The sequence below is a fragment of the Colossoma macropomum genome, unplaced genomic scaffold, assembly GCF_904425465.1.
Source record: "Colossoma macropomum unplaced genomic scaffold, Colossoma_macropomum, whole genome shotgun sequence".
NCBI classification, from domain to species: domain Eukaryota; kingdom Metazoa; phylum Chordata; class Actinopteri; order Characiformes; family Serrasalmidae; genus Colossoma; species Colossoma macropomum.
Window position 1 is genome coordinate 34,297,233 of NW_023494799.1, and position 19,354 is coordinate 34,316,586.

At 40.4% G+C, this 19,354-nt stretch overlaps 1 protein-coding gene across 6 annotated transcripts in view; it reads left to right on the forward strand.

Annotated features, from left to right (window-relative positions):
- neo1a (neogenin 1a) overlaps window positions 1-19,354 on the forward strand; it is a 234,938-nt gene that overhangs the window by 164,254 nt on the left and 51,330 nt on the right. For all 6 annotated transcript variants that reach the window (XM_036587065.1, XM_036587061.1, XM_036587062.1 and 3 more), the window contains exons 6-7: window positions 330-484; window positions 2,151-2,271. In XM_036587065.1, the coding sequence (XP_036442958.1) occupies window positions 330-484; window positions 2,151-2,271 (276 nt within the window). The remainder of the gene's footprint in view (window positions 1-329; window positions 485-2,150; window positions 2,272-19,354) is intronic.

A 19,354-nucleotide genomic window follows, 5' to 3' on the forward strand; every position in this document is an offset into this window, starting at 1 on the left:
CAAAAATTGCTGTTGAAAGACTTCAAGTCAGTTTGTTATACATGGATCAAGTCTAGTCTTGAACTAAACTGCCATACTAAAATTGATCCCTGTTGAAAAGTACAGAATAAAGCATATAGAAATACCTTTTTAGTGTCTGTTTTTTAATATTTCAGTGTACTTTACCAAAGCTATGATTGAGTACAATAACAGAAATTCTGACCAGTGGTTCCAGACATTTGAGTCCATGTATTTATACCCATTTTTATGCAATGATTGATATTGATGCACACTTAATAAAGTGAACGTAGACTCATTTGCTCATGCTTTTCTCTCGTCTCTCTCTGCAGTTCCTCCTCAGTTCCTGAAGAGACCGGTCAACACTTTTGCTCACGAGGCTATGGATGTGGTCTTTGAGTGCGAGGTCACTGGCTCACCAGCCCCCACCATTAAATGGGTGAAGAATGGGGACGCTGTGATCCCCAGCGACTACTTCAGAATTATTGTAAGTCTTTCACACAGTTTCTCACACATGGATTAAGTTTAGTCTTGAACTAAATGGCGATACTTAAAAGGATCCCGTGGAAAATGCTTTTCAGTCCTATGTGAGGCTGGAAAACTGACCCTTTATGCCTTTGCTTCTGTATACATACATGCAAATCTATCCTTTTGGTGGACTTCCCCTTCTTGCATGATGAACATGCTATTCACATGAATCATTTAGATTTGATAGGTTTCTGGTGTCGGCCAATCAGAGCCAACATAAAATTATTGAACAGTTTCGTGAACAGTAGTTTTCAAATGGTGGACGAGAAAAGGTTAATATGTAATTAATCACTGTTAGCAACCAAGACAGCTTTCATATAGTTTTTATCTGAAACTAATGAAAACATGTTGATTTCTGTGAACTGTCACAACCGCTCTGAGAGCTTAGAAGACCGTCTGCAAATTGCATCCCCAGTGGCTATATTTAAAGTCTAAGCACAAGCTTTTAAAATGACCTCAACTTATAATAGAAGTGGGATTTGTCAGGCAAAACTCTTATGAATTGACTTTTTGACCTTGGTAGCATCAAATTAATTTAACAAATTATATAAAAAAAAATAAAAAATCAAAAAATATAAAAAAAAAAAAATCATTTAAAAAACAGTACAAATGACTTGTATTAGCATCGTTAACTCAGTGAACTAAAAAACTCCATAGCAGTTACCCCTATAATTTTGTCTCTGAACTCTCTCATGAAGTTTCATGTCTAAATCGGCCCCCCCTTTCCATGAGATTGATTATCAGTGACGAACTGAAATTAAAATTCTTAACTGAAAAATTTGGAAGAAAATTTAAACCAAAAACTGAAAAAAGGTCTTTTTATATATATTGTGCAGTTTTTTATGATTTAAATTAACATAGTAGTGCTGATGATGCTGACAGAGAACTAGAGGACTAATTTTAAACAGCTTGCTAAATAATATTAATATAAAAAGTTGTTAAAATTATGAAAATATGTTATTTCATGGTTTCCCACGTGACATTATAACGCCAGCCTAGCCGACCAGCCCAGTCTGTGCTCTCCAGCAAGAAGCGTTGTGTGTGCACAAGCTACTTTATTGTTTGTAATTTACAGATGAAACAGCCATAAAATGCATAAACCATAATCAGCAGGGTATAACGATCGCACATGCTTGCAGTAACAACATTTAAAAACATAATAAAGTTTATTACCTAATGATGTTATTACTCATTATTATTTATGTGATTTTCATTAAGGAATTTCATCAAATCAGTTAATGCTCAAAAAGCATTAGGACCATAAAAAGTTAATGACCATATGGAACAGAGGTCTGTAGTGGACCGTGTTAGTGTGTTACTGTTGATCTACTGCTGCTCGAACTGTTTGAATGCGTCTGTGCTGACCAGCGCAGGAAAGAGGGAAGAAAACAGTGCTTTTAGTCACTGTTCCTCATTTTCATTGCCATTAATGTTCATCATTGTTAGAATTTGACACTTTATTGCAGACCTGTTTAAGTTTTTTGCTTTTTTCCCACAACATTTTCAGCCTTTTTTCTCTTCCTGCCTAAAATCTTTGGTGGCCTACATTTTGGTGCATTCCTACTGATGATGAATATGTGATTACTGGTGAGTTTGCTAAGCTGGTTCTGTCTGTTGCTTTGCAGAAGGAGCAGAATCTGCAGGTGCAGGGCCTGGTGAAGTCCGACGAGGGCTTTTATCAATGTCTGGCAGAGAATGAAGCGGGAAACGTACAGGCCAGCGCTCAGCTCGTCATCATGGACCAAGGTACGTTGTTTTACAAAGTCTATATGTATTTTTTATGTATATGTATTTGCACCATTCGAAAACACCACCTGCCATTTACATTGTGTGGACATTTCATGATGAGTGGGCCCATAGAAATGGTTTATAGAGTGACAGTATGCATACTTGAACGGATGTCATTGTGCTGTTGGCTGATACCCACAGCCAGGCTTACATATTAAACTGTATCGTCACTGTCCGCTCCCTTATATTAGCATTCATACATTAAATTTCTTAAGTGAATTGAATAATGGTTAGAGATAAGAAAATACAGCTGAGTTGGTATTATTTTATATATTTCACTGAGTTGTGATAAGGTTTTAGCTACACGCTGCAAGAAATAATAAGTGAATCTTTTTTTAATATGTATATTTTTGCGGGCGTTTCAAAGTCTCACTAATTAAGGAACATTTCAGAAGTTTTATCATTTAATTCCTGTAGACTTCACACGCAGACTTGTTCACACTTTGATATAGTCACCCAGTCTGTCATTAGGTTCTCTTGACTCCGGCTGTCATATGACAGCATTGTATCATGTCAGTTGCCTCCACTGTATTTGAGCTTTAAGCTACTTAGTGCAGTGCTGAGTATTACTCTCCAGGCTGCGGCAGCTGAAAGGCCAGAGATCGTATGCTAATAGGACAGAGTATTAATCTGAATGTCTCCTTCGCATCTGGGACTTTGGGTCTTTGGATTAGTGAAATGAATCTTTTGGCACCAGCGGAAAGTCCTGAGGTTAATCCAGTATTGGTATAATCGAGGTGCATTGTGCCGTTTGTCGCTGCTCCCTTTCTGTCAGTGCCACCTGTCAGTGTGCATGCGTATGTGGGCCGTTCTACCAAATTAGTTCACGCTGCGGTTCAACAGTGAAAAAAACCCTAAAAAATGAAAAAGTATTCAGAGCTTAGATATTTACAGGTATAACATTATGATCTATTTAATACCAGCTCTTTAATTGAGACAGTGATCAGCTAGACAAACACAAAATCATCATTTATAGGGTTAGTTTCTATTGGGGGGTGTCTGTCCCAAACCCTAACCCCTAAATCTCAACTTGTGAAAGTATTTTTTTTCCAGTGTTGTTTTTTAAGACATCTTTTAGATTTATATTAAAGTGAAGTTGAAAGATTTAAATTGATCATGAGTTTATTAAAAAACTTGCTGTTCCTTGTTTTCATGTCACTACTGACTGAGTGTTCTAGTCCATAGGCGGAGTGTTATTTTAGCCACACCCCTGCATTTAAGAGCAGCGAGTGAGACTGCATCACTGCACCTCTTAGCCACATGGTGAGCAGTTAGATCCCATTGCTTTGAAGTAAATGTGACCCGAAGTCTCAAAATCAGTGTGTCACTACTGAAACACACATTTTCTGCAGTTAGGAAACTTTTTTTTTATTTAAATGAAAATATCATGATTTTATGTGTGCTCAGCTGTTCAAAGCTGTGTTTGCTGGTCATGTACTGGCTCAAAATTTGCTGAAATTGTCACTACGGAAACATTTGTTAAAGTTGCAGTGGTGACGTGATCGTTTTGTTAGTGGCAAAATTAAGTTTTTAATTATTTATTTTAATAAAAAATAAACATAATTAAGCATAAGATCAGTCACAGCAAAAGGATTTTAGTGTCAAGTCTGAGTCAGTTAGAAGTTTGAAATGGGTTTTCAACTCTGACTTTGAACTAATTTCGGTAGAGTGATCTGTCTGAGTGTGATACGTGTCTGTTGGCTTGGTTACTGGTGTACTCTATATACTCCCCCCAAATTGCCTTTTGACCCCATACAAGGCAGTGAAAATCTAGCCATTTCTCGCACAGTCATACATATGAGTCATATACATATTAAATACAGACAGCTGATGACATAGGTTGACACGGATAATGTTAACAATATTAAAATTCAGGGCTGAAGTAAGGGACCAAAACAGGCTGAAATAGCGTTTTATGGCTACTGTGAAAAGATGGTAAAAGGAGAATAACCGTCAGCTTTTAGTATTCGTGTCCTTAATCTGGTATTTGAATGTAGCTGAGTATAGCTCTGTTTTGAAAATTGGTTTCTGTATTACATTTATTTTAATGCGTGTATGAGATGATTTAATTACGTCACAGATGTAGGTGAATGTAGTGTTGGGAGTCTTTCGCCGGGACTCTTACTGGTTTAGCGTGGTGTGCCAGCCCAGGTGGGGGAATGAACCTAGCCTACTACGTGGGTGGTATTACATACAGCTGTATGCAGAAAGCCTTTTTTTATTTTCCCCCAGTTTGTCATCTCTAGTTCCACCCACTAGATAGGACTCCCCCAGTCACACGACACTACCAACGCTAAGAGGGCGAAGGCTAGCACAGGCTTCCTCTGAGACCTGTGAAGCCAGTTACCGCATCTTTTTCGAACTGCCGCTCACACAACGCCATTGGACAGCCAAACACCAGATCTGTTACATCAGCTAACAGACGCCTGTGCTGACTAGCATCGCGTTTGGTGATGGGGGTGGGGGAGGGGGGCCATCCTACCCACCCAGAGAGAGCGAGGCCAGTTGTGCTCTCTTGGACTCCCGGCTACAGGTGGCTGTACCATCACCAGGGATCAAACTCGCAAACTCCTGATGATAGGGTCAACACTTAGATGGTAACGCCACTCAGGAGCCCCCAGTTCCTAGAATACTTTTAAACATTTATCAATATCATTTCTAATTATATGGAAACCCCCATTCTTGACCCATTCTTACCTTCCAGTGTGGTCCTGTGTGGTGTCTTATGAGTTAACGGCTCTATATGCCACTATCAACACTGGAGAACAGAGAGGGCAGTGCAGAGAGCCACCCGAAACCAGTTTCTGGCACTGGGCCCCTACAGTGCTTGTTCCAGCTTGCGCCTTATTTAGACGTATACACTTCTGCTGTGTGTTCAGTCCCATCCGGGAGGCCCTTTCTGTTTTTGCGCTGGCACTTGGTGACTCACGCTGCTCTAGAAAGCTGCCTCGTTTGAGCAGTTTTGTTGCGACGGAAATAGACGAATAAGCTCCAGTTTGCAGTAATATTCCCTTTGTGAGTTTGCGCTTCGGTGGCGACTGCAGTCGGGTCTTGTAAATGGATCATAAAGCAATATTTAGCCTCCTTCTTAGAAATCCACTCTGGGTTATAGTGTAAGATTGATTCCTGCACAAACAGCACTGTGCGGCCAGCGACTGTTTTATGTTCTTCTATGGGCAGGAGAGGAAGAAGCTGCTAAGTGTCGCTGGGCCACGGCAGATTTGTGTGATTCTAAATACCACCTCATTCAGGTCCTAGAGGGAAAAGCGGGAGGGGAAAATAAAAAGGCCAGCCATGCTCAGAGCCTTCTGCTCAGAGACAACGCATTCCACAGCCTCGTACAATCTGCTAGTTATACACAGATGTGAAAGGACACATGCCCAACTGCTTCATGAAACCGTAATCAACGTGACTGGAGAGCAGCCAAGTTAAAACTAGCAGCAATGCAGCGTTTACTTAATGAAGGGCCGATGCTGAAATGGGGTCCATACGTAGAGCCACCTGTGTGTTGCCTGTGTTTGATTTTGATTGCTTTGCTGCATTTTGTTAAAGGGGCTCATTTCATGGAAAACCAACTTTTCGTTTGTTTTAACTGATTTGTTATGTGAACATTGTTAGCGTTTTTCCGTCCCATACGGTCCAGAAGAAACCTAAGCTGCAAAAACAGCCCGTTTTGAATTTTTTGTTTATTGTCATGTCACAAAAACCGACACACATGTATTTCTATTCAGCCTACAGCATGTTAGCCTTGCTATTGACATATAGGTTATAATGGCTGTTTCAGAACAGAGGTCATCTGCACACAATACTGTGCAAAACTCAGGGACAGCCTTTATATTCATTTATGCAATTTCCAGTCAAAGCGGTCATGTTATTCGTTTTTCAGCCTATGGGAAAGTTGGACATTTAGTGTGTCCACGTTTTACCTGTATTACAACCCCCATTCTTTTCAGTAGACTTGTGTTTAGTTTTTCAAAGAAATCTGCAGGGATGTTTTTCCACACCTCTACAGTTCAGTCTTAGCAGCTGGTTGCATTTTCTGCTTCTCAAGCGATCCCAAACACATTCGGTGATGTTGAGGTCTGGACTCTGGGATGGTCAGTTCACTATTCTGAGAATATTTTGAAAATAATTTTTACATTTTTTTTATTTTTCTTCTTTTTTTTTCTTAATTTCCTTTTCTCAGTGAGGTTCTTCTTGTCAGCTACACATCCTTTCAGACCCACAGCACTGGGTTGTCTTCTCACAGTGGAAGGATGGACAGAAACACCTGTGGATTTTTTTCTGATCTGAAGCAGCTTGATTTTCTCCTCTCTCTCAAAGAGGAAAACTTTAAGCACTGTTTATCTGAGGGGGCTGTTTTAGTGGTCTACCAGGACTTGCACGGATGTTAGGCGCCCTATTTTCTCTGTATCTTTCATTAATTTCTTGAACTTCAGTTTTGGAAACTTCTGCTTTTTCACTCATTTTCTTTTGACTTTCCTCTTTCTTATGTAGGTGGATTACCTTATATGTTATCTCCTGGAAAACTAATACCTAATGACCATTTTGACTGGAATTTAAAAAAGGGGAGCCTCAGCCTTTTGCATAGTCCTGTGTATTATTCTTTAAGAGGTGAAAAGTGAAGATAAAGCCTCTGTAATTCTCAGGGCTAAACAGTTGGAAAATGATCATGTAAAATAAATGACTCGTTTTGGTGCGTTTTACTTTAGCACCCACATAAATGTCGTAAGCGGACCACAGAGAAGAAAACATAAAATACAAGAAAAGTCTATGAAATGAGCCCTTTGAGTGAACAGGGAGAGGCAACAGCAGATCTTTGAAATTTCCCCTTAAAAATGTGAAAAAAGTCTGCTGTTATCCAGAAAAGTCCACTCCTGATGTGCTCACATCTGTCATCAGCTTTGTACGTAGTGGATGTGAAGAGCCAATCTGTTTCTTCTCGTGATGTTGACTCCTTCTCAAGAAATGTGGAAATAGTTGCTTATTTAAGAAAGTGCATGCAGGTGCATAGGAGATAGAGATGTTGGATGTTGCTTTTTGTAATGTCTGGATATTCTCTGAGGGGCTGTCCTGTCCCCAGTATGCCCCCTTTACCCTGAATTGCCTATAAGTATTCCAATCTGCCTGTGCTGCACAGCTTGTTGCTGTTAGCGCTGCTAGTGAGGTGTGGTGTAGGCATGTGTTTAAGCCCTGGGCCTTGCTTCCATCTGGATGGTAGACTGCAGAGCGTGCTTGCTTATTGAAGGACAGATTCCATGCTTTTTTAAATAGACTTTATTAGATGACTTTTTGCCATCAATTATAATTGTGCATGGCTGCATTCATTGCTTTAGCACTGGCAAGTTAACTCAGTCTTCTGGGTTCTCATGTAAACACCGTCCAGTGGGCTAGGCTTTAAGCTTTCAAAAATCCTGATTAAAATTCTTGTCCATAATGGGGAAACTCTCAGTGTAGTAATATTTCTTCTTGTATGTTATGGTGACATCAAGCTCTAGTGACATAGGGCCCGGGTAGGTTTCTGGTGACCCTAGGAACATTGGAGCATTGGAACATTGGGTTGTGCCTGGAGACGAGACGGGGTGTGTGGAGTCAGTACAACTTAGAAAATGTAATTTCAGTAGATGATGGTACGGTTATGTTCCCTGACTAAAGGTGCTGAGATGTGCCCTTCAGGGTACCATCCCAGTGACAAGGGGAACTGCCCCAGTGACAGTTTCATACCTTTTTATTTGAGAGTGTGTAGTATAGGGCCCCGGCAACTTAGGATCCTGGTAATGAAGGACACTGAAAGTATAGGGCCCCAGTAATGTAGCACTCTGGGAATATAGAGGCCTGGTAAAATAGTGCTCTGGTTAAAATAAGGCCCTATGAAAATAGACCCTCGTAAAATACAACCTTGATAATGTAAAACTATAGGGAAACAAGCCCATGGGGCACTGGGAACATCGGGCCCTGGGGCAATGGGAACATTGGGCCCTGCGGCCCTGGGAACATTGGGCCCTGGGAACTAAGAACCCTGGGAACATAGGGCTCTGGGAATATGGGCCTTGGGAAAGCAGTTACGCACCCACCCAATTTAGGGGATAGTAGGAATTGGAAAATTAGCAGTTTGTCTGTGCTGCTTTAGAGAAAGACAAACATAATGCGACATAATGAAACCTGGCGCTTCGCTCAGCTTTTGTAAACGTCTCCTGAAAGACTGATGCTGTGGTTGGTAGTCAGAGGGTTGGATGCATACCTGTTCACTGAGTGTGCAGTGACCACTTTCTTGAAGTTGTTTGTTTTTGACTCATCTAATGGCCACAAAAGACCATTCAGATATTTTATTTATTTACAATTGTGCAGCACAATCTAACATGAGGCTGAGAAACTTTGGTTAGTTATTTGCTAATGATTTTCAACCTAATGTTATACTGATAGCAGCTATAAAGTCAGTGTAAAATAGACTCACATGCTGCATGTAAGAAATACAGTCAAAGCTACAGTGTGCAAATTTGCATAAACACAAAAACAGAGCAATAAATGTGTGATTTACATGATTTCTTGGTAGAACGTCTCTGCAAATGCTTGACTATACTGTGAGTTTCATGGTTTACATGAGGAGATTTAAGAGGCTTTGTAAGGTTTTAACTGATTGCCTCATTGGACTGTATTTAAGCCCAGTGAGGTGCTACAAATCAAAAAGAACATTTTTGACCTGAGTAGTTCATGTTTTTATGGTTATTCCTGATCATATTAAACATACTAAGATTCATCTTATCATTTAAACAACAAAATCCTGTTTTTTTTGTAGTCTTTTATCGAAGTGTATAGATTTTTGCCTGCCTTTAAAACGTCTTTGATTTTTGATTACGTCGCCATGCACCAGCGGGTGTGGGAAATATTAACCAGGAACATCTTGTTTCACCTCGCACTTCCACCTTCCTCACCAGTCACTGAATGAAAATACTCAGAGACCCTCACAGATGTTGTGTTTCACTTGGAAATATGTCCCAGTATGGAAGGAAAATTCATTATTTCCAATTTCCAATTCACATTGACTTAAGCCAGTACTAAATCTTGGACACTGCTACTACAGCACAGTCGTAAATAATCAGAAACTGCCATTTTAATAAGGTCTAGACTGAAAAAAAGGGAAATTATCCTTGTAAGCATGCTTGTTTATTATATAGAAAATATTGGGGATAGTTTTCTGTGCAGTTTGTGCTTCGTTTGACTTTTCTATTACTAAAATGCGACACTGGTTGCACTGTTTTTCCTCCCGTAACTGGAGCCATCAAGGTGTTTTGCGGGTTGTTTTGTTTTCCTCTCATGCTCTGACAGGCTGTTATTACCTAAAGCTCCACTCTGCCATTGCCAGCGGTTGTTATGTTGATTTCCCCCTGATCTTCAAAGAACAGAGGCATAGTCATGTTTCTGGATGAGGAGAGGAAAAAAAAGCTAGTTATGGCAGTGAATAGAAATGTGGTTTAGGAACTCCACATTCGTTCATGTGTCTGTCCTTTTACTGTCTGAATCCGGGCCTTTTTCTTACAAGGTGACACTTTATCACAGTTTCTATTTTTCTATTTGCTCATTGTCCTTGTGCATTTGGTCAAAGAATACATTTCAACTGCTCTCTTTGGAGGATTTCATTTTTCTTTGGTTGCGAAGGAAATTTGGGACTCTGTTCTCCGAATAAAAGCTGTGTCATGATGAGAAGAATACTGATAAGGATTGGTATGGGACCGTACGTCGACAGTTCGACTCTTTTCTCCCTTTGTTTGAGCTTGTTTATTTGCCTCACATTAATTCAAATCATCTCCTATTTGCATTTGAATGCTTGTTTTTATTCTCTCGGCTTTTATTTCAGAGACTCCTCACAGCCTCCAGATGATTTTTCTGTTTTTTTTCTTAAGTTTATTTCCTCTTATCCTCTTTTTTTTCCCTTTCAATTCTTGGAGGCGTGTATCGCACCAGCATCCTACAAAGCGTTTAGCTCCATCTGATTGATCCTCACATAGAGCTTTTTTCTCAGGTTTAATCTGCAGGTGACTGGGTGCAGGTGGTGGAGTGTGAGGAATGTTCCACAGGGGTGAGCAGAGCGCAAAGCTGTGTTGCTCTGTGGAGGAAAAAACGCACTAAACCTCTGACTCGTAGCAGCTTGTTTCAGCAGATTGGTCTGTAGAGTTGGGCAATCAAACATTTTTCCAAAATGTTGATAGACACCATTATCGTACATCGTACATCGCTGCGGTCAGAAGAAAACCTTGTATCTCCATTTTTGTAGTTTTTTCAGTTTTTGACATAATTTGAAAATACTTGTTGATTTTTACATTGTCTATAAATTTCATGATGAACTGACCAAAAGAAATGACCCAAAATGACTGGGAAGAAATTCTGGTTCCATTGACTTACATTAAAAGTAAAGTAGGTTTTGTCTTTCTCCAGTAAAATTACCATTTTGGAGATACGAAGTTTTCTTCCGGCAACAGAGATATAAAGAAATCAGGTGTGCTTTGGCTCTAAAACCTGCATTCCTGAGTGATACTACCTTCTAAGCATTGGCTGTCTTTGGGAGCTTACAAGCTTGATCCCTGGCGATGCCACAGCCATCCATTGGCTGGGAGTCCATGAGAGCATAATTGACCTCCCTCTGCAGGCGCCTCTTAGCTGCCATAACAGAATTGGCTGTTAGTGTTCTCCTCCAAGCGAGTTGAGTCCAATAAATTGACAAACGGTGACACTAATACTTTCAACTCTGCAGCGACCCTGATTGTCAACGTGTTGACATCATCTTTGACAGAAACTGCCCCCCAGACAAACCATTTTCTTTGCAGTTAATGGTATGAATAGGTTTGTACACTTCTACCATCTTAGATGCTTCATTTGCTCTTAGTTGTGCGTATGCAAACAAACGGCAAAGCTGCCGACCAAGAACTTATCCAAGGACTCCTCCTGCCTGGGCCAGGAGTCACACCTTTACCTCATACATCTTCTGTATGTGGATCAGTGGTGTTATCCTCAGTGCTTTAAACTTCACTGAGTGATTTCCATCCAATTAGACACCAAGTTGTTGTACTGGACTGTATTTATCAAATGTAATTTTAGGTCAGTATCAACAACTAAATATTCTCGTTCATCAGTGATCATATATCATCCACTATATCAGGCGCCCTAGTCGTAGTGTTTGGATCTGAATGGAGTTGAATGATGGATGAACAGTGTTGGTGTCCAGCAGCGTTGGCTGTCAGGGTGTTGGATCTAAAGGTGAGGCTGGGGATGGCTGGGTCCAGCCAGGTTGATTGCACCGGTTCTCAAGCTTATTTTCCTCCTTATTTATTTATGGTGTATTTTTTGTCTGCTCCACCGCTGCGCGGTTATTAAGCAGAGAGAATGCCTCCTCCAGGGCACTTTTCATGTGACACTTGGGCCTACTAGGCATGAGTAGCAAATGCAAGTAATGGAATAGTTGTTGTTTATAATGATAAAAAAGACCCCTAAAGCGATTTCCCGCAGTCACTTGCTGCTTTGAAGGCTTACTGTGTAATAACTGGGGCCTAACATGGTTCATTTGTTTTTAAGATTGTACAGTCTAATGGAAGTGCTACTGTTGAATAAAGCATAATACTGCCAGCTGACCCAGCAAAAATGGGGCAATAATGGGATGATCAGATCGTGCTCTCTCACGCAGTACTGTGTAGAAGTCACTTCTAGGACACTTGAGAAGATTGTTTAAAACTATATTAACACTAAATGTGTTTCTGTTTGTTAAAATGCATGGAACTAAATATTAATACATCTAAACATTTAAAATAGGATTTAATTGATTTCAAAAAAGTTAATATCTTGCAACCTGGTTTAAAGAACACTCTTGATGCAGCTTCTGCCACTGCATGGCTTTGTTCCACACCTGATTCATCTTAATGAAGATTCTTCCATATGATTGAATCATTAAGATGTACTTTCAGAGTGGTTTGATATGAAATGCTTCATTCTAGAGGAACTCGACTCTCAGTGGTGGTGATAGGAACCAGATGTCAGAGTTTAATACCTTTGAAAGCTAAATCACATTTAGTTATTACGCCAAATGGGTTATGAAGCTGCTGCCAGGTGCCTCATCATTGTTTAACAATTTACAATAAGGTTTTGGTCTTAAACGTACGGTAGGGAGGCACCTGTGGGGTATAATGGGAATAGTACGTAAGGAAAACTCAGTTTTTAAATTTACCTCCTATTTTACTGTTTATTATATAAACTCAATCTTATAGACACAGAAGTTCGGTGGTCGTTTTGGAAGGTAAATGGCTAAATGTGTGTTGTAAACATTGCGACCGATGTTCCGTAGCTGTGTAGAAATTTGAGTTGGACTGTTTTTCTACAGTGAATCACTTCACTTCAGACCACTCATCCATTAAATTATGCAGAATTAAAAAACAGAATTCCACTTTAGTGATGGACTGACTAACCAGGTGTTGGATGGTAACTGCTACAGATGGCATCAGTCCGATACAAGGTGTTGATATTGAGCTAAAATCAGCAGGAGCAGTTATCAGAGGTAAAAACATAATGAATCCACTCCAAAAATAGCTCATTTTAAGGCTTAGTAGCTTTTAAAGAAGAAGAATCAAGAAAATGTAATATTGTGCCACTGAAATACAGACACTTCCTTGAGGTGAAGCTGGTTAAGCTACAATGCTGACACACATTAATCACATTATATTAATATTCGCATTTGTATTTAGTGTAATGTGTAGCATCTGCCGAGATTAGTAGCTTTAAATCAAATTCGGAGATTTTTGCACAGCACTGCGAGCTGTTCTATGGTGTTCTTACCCTCCACAAGCCTTTGTGACTGTCTCATACTGTGGGGCTGCCCATCACTTTGCTGGACACTCCAGGCAAGCTCTGAGCCCGAGGCTACAAACACAGTGTAAGGAGCTTAAGTTGGGCCCTGATAAAATGGCCACTGATGATGGAGCAGGCCCTTTCTTTGCTAACCTGCAATAGCTGCTCAAGGACCAACAGCATGGGCCGACGCTCAAGCATCCTGAACCCCCCATGGACTTAAGTATAGTTGTTGTTGAGCTTTTGTAGAGGACGTGTTTTGTGGAGGTCACCATGTCAACAGCATTTGAAGAATGCTCACAGTAATGCTGTGTGATCTGAGCTGGTGGAGAGGAGGAGGTCAGTGAGGCGTTTCGTGAGTGTGCTTGGCCGTCAGCACAAGGTGCCACCTTGCCTGCTGGACATGTCTGACAGCGTTCTGTTTTCTTTACCCTGAAGTTCTTAGAAAAACGTTAAGTTTGGAGTCACCTGTCTTAATGAAATTGGTTATTTTATTTTCTTTGTATTATGTTTGTTTACATTTTATAAACTGGACACCAAAAAGTATTTTTTAGATGTTTTATTCAATATTTCAAGTTTTTTGGGAACAACAGTTCTGACTTTGGCTAAAATTAACATAGAGTAGTAGACTTAAGGTTTTAGCTCTGGTGTTATAACAGTAGCACAGTTAGCATCATGCAGAGAAATGCATTTGAAAAACATATTTTGTTGTTCAAAAATTGCCAAGAAAACATTGGTATTTTTTTTATGTTGGATGGGTGACAAAGTTCAGTTGAGTTATTAGGTACTTTAAAGTCACTCTGAAGTCAAAATGGATCTTATTTACCTTGTTAGCACAATTTATTGTGTCATAACATTCAAAAGACAATTTTTTTGTTTCTCTGTAATCTTTGATTAAAGTGTAGTGGCTTTTGGCGCCTCTAGATGTCGTCTGACGTTTGATTGTGTTCCTGTGTTATTAATTAATGTGTTAAAAATTATACTAAGCAATATTATCTCAGCATGTTTTCCCTCCCCTTCCGCCACCTTGACCCGTCATTGTTTGAGAACACCCGTCTTCACCTCCACTTCCGGCTGTGTGTACCTGTTTGTTGGCGTCCTTTCCTCTCATCACTGTGAGGGGGGTCAGCTAATGATGGAGCGACACACACACAGTCCATCTCTTGCTCACACACATTAGTTAAACTTGTACACGTTACAAGTTTATTCTAACAGCAACCTGACTAAGTCTTTTTCTCTTGCTTTTGCTATGAAAGTATAAGAAAAGCAGTAACAGTGTGGATGCTAAAAGGCTAACCTGCTGTCCGGTGCTTGGTCTTGTCTACATTTAAAAAAAAAAAAGGCCTAAATAAATCAAGCTTTCAACAAATACTGTTTCAGAAACTACAGAAAATCCACAATCAAAATACTATATTACTTCATAATTTGGCTCTTTGGCTCTTTCTCAAGACAGATGGATTCTGTTGACTGTCAGAGTCTGACTCTGTGTTCGTTTTGGATCACCCCCTTTTCACACTGATTCACATTGACTTTAGGCAATACCAAATGTGACACAGTGCTTCCTGCCAATATATCCTGTGGAAAATTTGCCAGAGTTGCCATAATGACTCCTGGGCAGGGCTGCCATCAGCTGAACCATCACTGATAAAACAACACTACTAACAAAGAACCGCATGTCACTTTAGGAGAATGCCGTCCGGTTTGTTCACTCCATGTTGCTTGTTCACGTTTTTGTAGTGTGTCAAGTTAGAATTTTATTTACAGTAATAATATTCTTCAGTGCAGTTTTTCAAAGATACTGGTTAATTTAGTCGATTTCATTTTTCTGAAGATATGTGATCAAAGTTGCGTACGGTCAAATCTGACTGTAAAATACGCCCTCACTGATTTCACTGACAAGTTTGTTATTCATCAGTTTCATCTTTGGTGTGTCTGTATGATCAAACCTGCATCCGATAGGAAGGTGTGCAGATTTGAGCATAATAGTTCAGCAACCTAAAACAAAAAGTTTGATTTGTGGTTAACTAACAAGAACTATTATCACCATCATCTGTAACACAAAAAATAAGAATAAAAATAGATAATAACAATAATACTAAACATTTGAGCACATGATAATTCAGTATAATAGTGGATGTACTTATTTTATGTGCACACTGGTATAAACAAATGCTGCAACTATTCCATGATCCATTTAAAGACATATTACACTGTGCTGTAGTGTTGTAGTACTAACACTAACACACTGCAACAATACAGTGGCACTACACATTGACATCATTCTACTGTCTTACAAAAACTAAAACGTTTCACATTTTCTTCCTTCCAGTTGTTGTAATTTTAACACCATAAAGTTTGGTCAGTAGGGGGAGCTCTGCACTCCTTGCTTGACCTCAAACTCCGCCTGTAAGCAGAACCATTACCTCGCGAGCCCCCAGGTGCTGTCGTTTTATTCGCTCCCTACCCAAACATCTGTGTGAAGTAGTATGTGCGTCATGTAAATGAGGTGCTGGTAGGTGGTGCTTAATTTTCTGATCTGAAGCTGATTCATCATTTACGCTCAAATCTTCGTTTCTACGTCATACGGAAGTTTCATGAATCAGAGAAGTGCTGAAAGTCCCAAACGTATGGGCTGGACCTGCAGCTAACCGGTACAACACTGGACACTGATGATCTTTTGTATGAGATTTTTTCTCCTGGGTTGACAGACTCACAAATACAATCAAAACTGGCGTGATTTACAGTCGTGTTAAAGCATAACAGCAGTATTTAACTGAATCGTTAGCCTCCCGTGATGGGACATAACTAATACCGAAATAATGATTTCATTCATTAGCTTCCTACGAGCTTTCTTATGTTCATTTGAAACCTGTTGTACCTTTTGACCGCAGCTAAATTGGTTTTATTTTATTGAAAACAGTATGAACAGCAGTGTCTCTTGGGTCTTTAGTGATACTACATCTAAAACAAAATGATCTATAAATTGCTATGACGGTGTACAACTGTCAAAATATGATATATTTTTATATATAAAACAATGTTTTTTTGTATTTCGTTACTTACTTGAAAAAATCTAAATGTAAGAGTTAAAGGTGGCAGCTGTCCAGCTGACTGCTGCCACAGAGAATGCCTCACAGAGCACTGCCCTTCGTGCGTCTGCACCGCTGACCACACACTGGCCTGCTGTGCTATGAACCGAGCAGTCAGAACAGGCCTCTGATTCCTGTTCCTTCCAGCTTGCACTGGCCTCATTCAGGTCAAGCACATGAGCCCCAGAAGGAGAGTTCTGATTTTTTTCTGTGGTCACAGAGGAGGATGTTTTTATAGTATAACAATCTTTCCTTTTGTCCTCCTGGTTTAGAACCGCCTGGCTTTCTTTATTGAAACTGCAGTCCAGCATGTGTTTGTACAGTTTTTCTGCGTGAAAGTTCATAACACAGGCAGACAGCAAGCAGCTGGAAATGCACCCGCATCCAGTCAAGCATGTAATATTAGCATAGCATTCGAACAAAAGGACGTTACTGTGGGATTTGAAGGATTCGGAGAAAAACAAAATAATATTTGGTTAAACCAAAGCAAAAGTGGAGCTAAAGCTGGTGGAAATAAACTGAGTCATTGTGAAGATCCTTTCCTGGCAGTGGCTCTAAGACAGTTTTATTAGTGCTGAACACTGTTTTCCAGCCATATTATACTTGTGTGGCTGCGAACATGTGGGTGTCGTGCACTGATGTTTGTGTAGGTATCTACCAAAAGAATTTGAATCTTCAAAAGGAGCTCAAACTGGCCCACAAACATCTGAGTTATATGTGGAAGAACTCAGTGTTTCAGCTTCTGAATGAGGCGGTCAAGTAGTGAAACTCTCCATGTTACTTGGAAGGTAATGGAAGGTAACCTGCCCGCTGTCAACATTGGCCTGTTAAGTGAGGAGCAAAGGATATCTGAGGCCCAATCCCATTTCTTATTTTAACCCCTACCCCTTGTTTTTCGAGTGTCAGTTTGCCCCTTGGAACTGAGTTACAAGGGTAGTGCTTGAAACCTTCCCTATGAAATGGGACCCTCAAATAAAAAGAGCATTACTTCATTAACAGCTACCAGCGCTGCTCTGTAGGCGACGCTGCCAGTCTGCAGTGACAGCAGAGGAGGGTAAAGTTCAGCTTCTCACTGCTGGGCTTTAGTTACATTTAGGGCATCATATGCCTCCAAAGAGGGGGGTGAGACAGTTGTTTATTATCGCCCACCCCTAATTCTTCAGTGATATGAAGCTGAAGTCAGATATCTGCAGCTTCTTGTTCGAATTTTTCTGTTCCACCTTAAATGGAGCAGTAGTTCTGATGCCTGAGGCGCCAGAATGTAACTGCTGCGCCATTTAAGGCGGAATGGGAAATGTAGCCAGCTAGCTACCGAGACATCAGCCAACTACTAGGAATTTTCTGTGAAGAAAAGGACAAGATTACATTGAAACGACATTAAACTAAGACAATACAATGGTTACCGTAATTTTATTGTAGAAAATTCTCACATTTGTGGGTTTCTCTGGTCGCCCGCGCTGCCATCTTGCTGTTTTTTTCTTTTTTTCTCACATCACTCTGTTTGGAGTGTGTCTATGAAAAACCTCTGTTTGGAGGCCCATATAGCCCTAACACTTCACTCTACCCCTCTATCTCAACAAAAACTGGGACACCCTACCCCTAGGTGTGAACGCCCAAAATGGAAGTGTAAGGGCTGAGTGGTAGAGGCGAGGGGTGAAATGGGACTGGGCCTTATTTGCACTTGAAGAGGTTTTGCCTGTTTGTTTTTTGCTTTGTCATGTATGGAGCTGCATCTCAAATCACTTGAGTTACGGAGAGCGCCACTGTGTGCAGAAGCACGGAAAGCTTTAGCTCCTGAATGCGATGAAGAAATTCTCCGTTCTCCTTCCAGTTTTCCAAAATGGAAAGCAACCCAGTGTGTCCATTTCCTGAGAGGCAGGTCTTTGTTAAATGTTCTGTCCATTTTTTTCCATGGCGCAAATAATACCCAGAATTCTTTTTAGCACAATTTTGTGTCCAGAGTTTAGAGTTTGGATGCATAGAAATCATGTCCACATACTAAACATATTTATGTCGTTGAATTACATCGCTTGGTGTATAAACACCTTCAGATTCAATTAGACTAAAATTTCTTTTCTGTTCTTTTCTGGGGGAAAAATAAAATCCTATTTTACTTTTAAGTAAATAGTTAGTTCCATTTAATTTATGTGTTCAGTGTATTTGAATAATTCTGAATCTCACTAAAATTATTGAATGGTGGTTAAATTTGAGATTTTATTATGCATTTTGTTAAAGAATCGTAAATAAATTGAATCAGAAATCTAGATGTTTAGACCTAGTTAGGGGTCTTATCCAAGGGTATTGAACCTTTGACCTTTTGTAAATTAAATATGGTTTTGAAATTTCAACGTTTAAGTGATCAGTCTTAACATACAAAAGCTATAAAGCCTGCATATTCCATAATCTGGACTGCTGATTGAATGGCTAATTACATCCTGCAGACATGGTAAGAACACCAGCACTAACTGATCAGCATATAATCTGTTGCGGTTAGTAAATATACCCCTTCTTGCACCTCACACTCATTTCTAAATTACACCACACCCACTATTGGTTGGAAAGAAAACATCAACAAAGTATGGTTAAAGAATCGATGTCCAAGTGGAAAGAGATCCCCTGGCTATTGACCTGTGGCTAAGTGGGGATTGGCTTGTTCACTCTGAGTGAAATGGAGGAGCTGAAGAGGATGAGGAAGGGTAGGGAGCTAAGTGGATTTTTAGCAGTGGCAGGTGGGAAGGGGCTAGGAGGGGTAGGAGCTTATGCTCATTGGTCCCGCGGCCCTGTATGGCCACAGGCTGAGCGGGTAGGATAGTGCGAGTCCACGCCAGATGGGTCTCTCTCCCTCTCCAGCAAAACACTGAGGATGTCCCCTGCCAGCCCATGTGCCGATCCATAATCCCATGCTTTCCTGCTGGGCTGCGCGTCCCACCACGGAGCCGGAGCTTTCCCAGAACTACCCCGCTGTGCTCTCTTTTATCTCCCGGAGCAGAGAGGCGAGATATCTGAGTCATTCCCCGTCACCCAGGAGAGCGGCTTCCATGCGTTTAATCTCAATGAGGGTGTCATGAGCGCTAATCCATCATCCTTCCATATTGATGATGTTTATTGTGCTGTCTGATCCC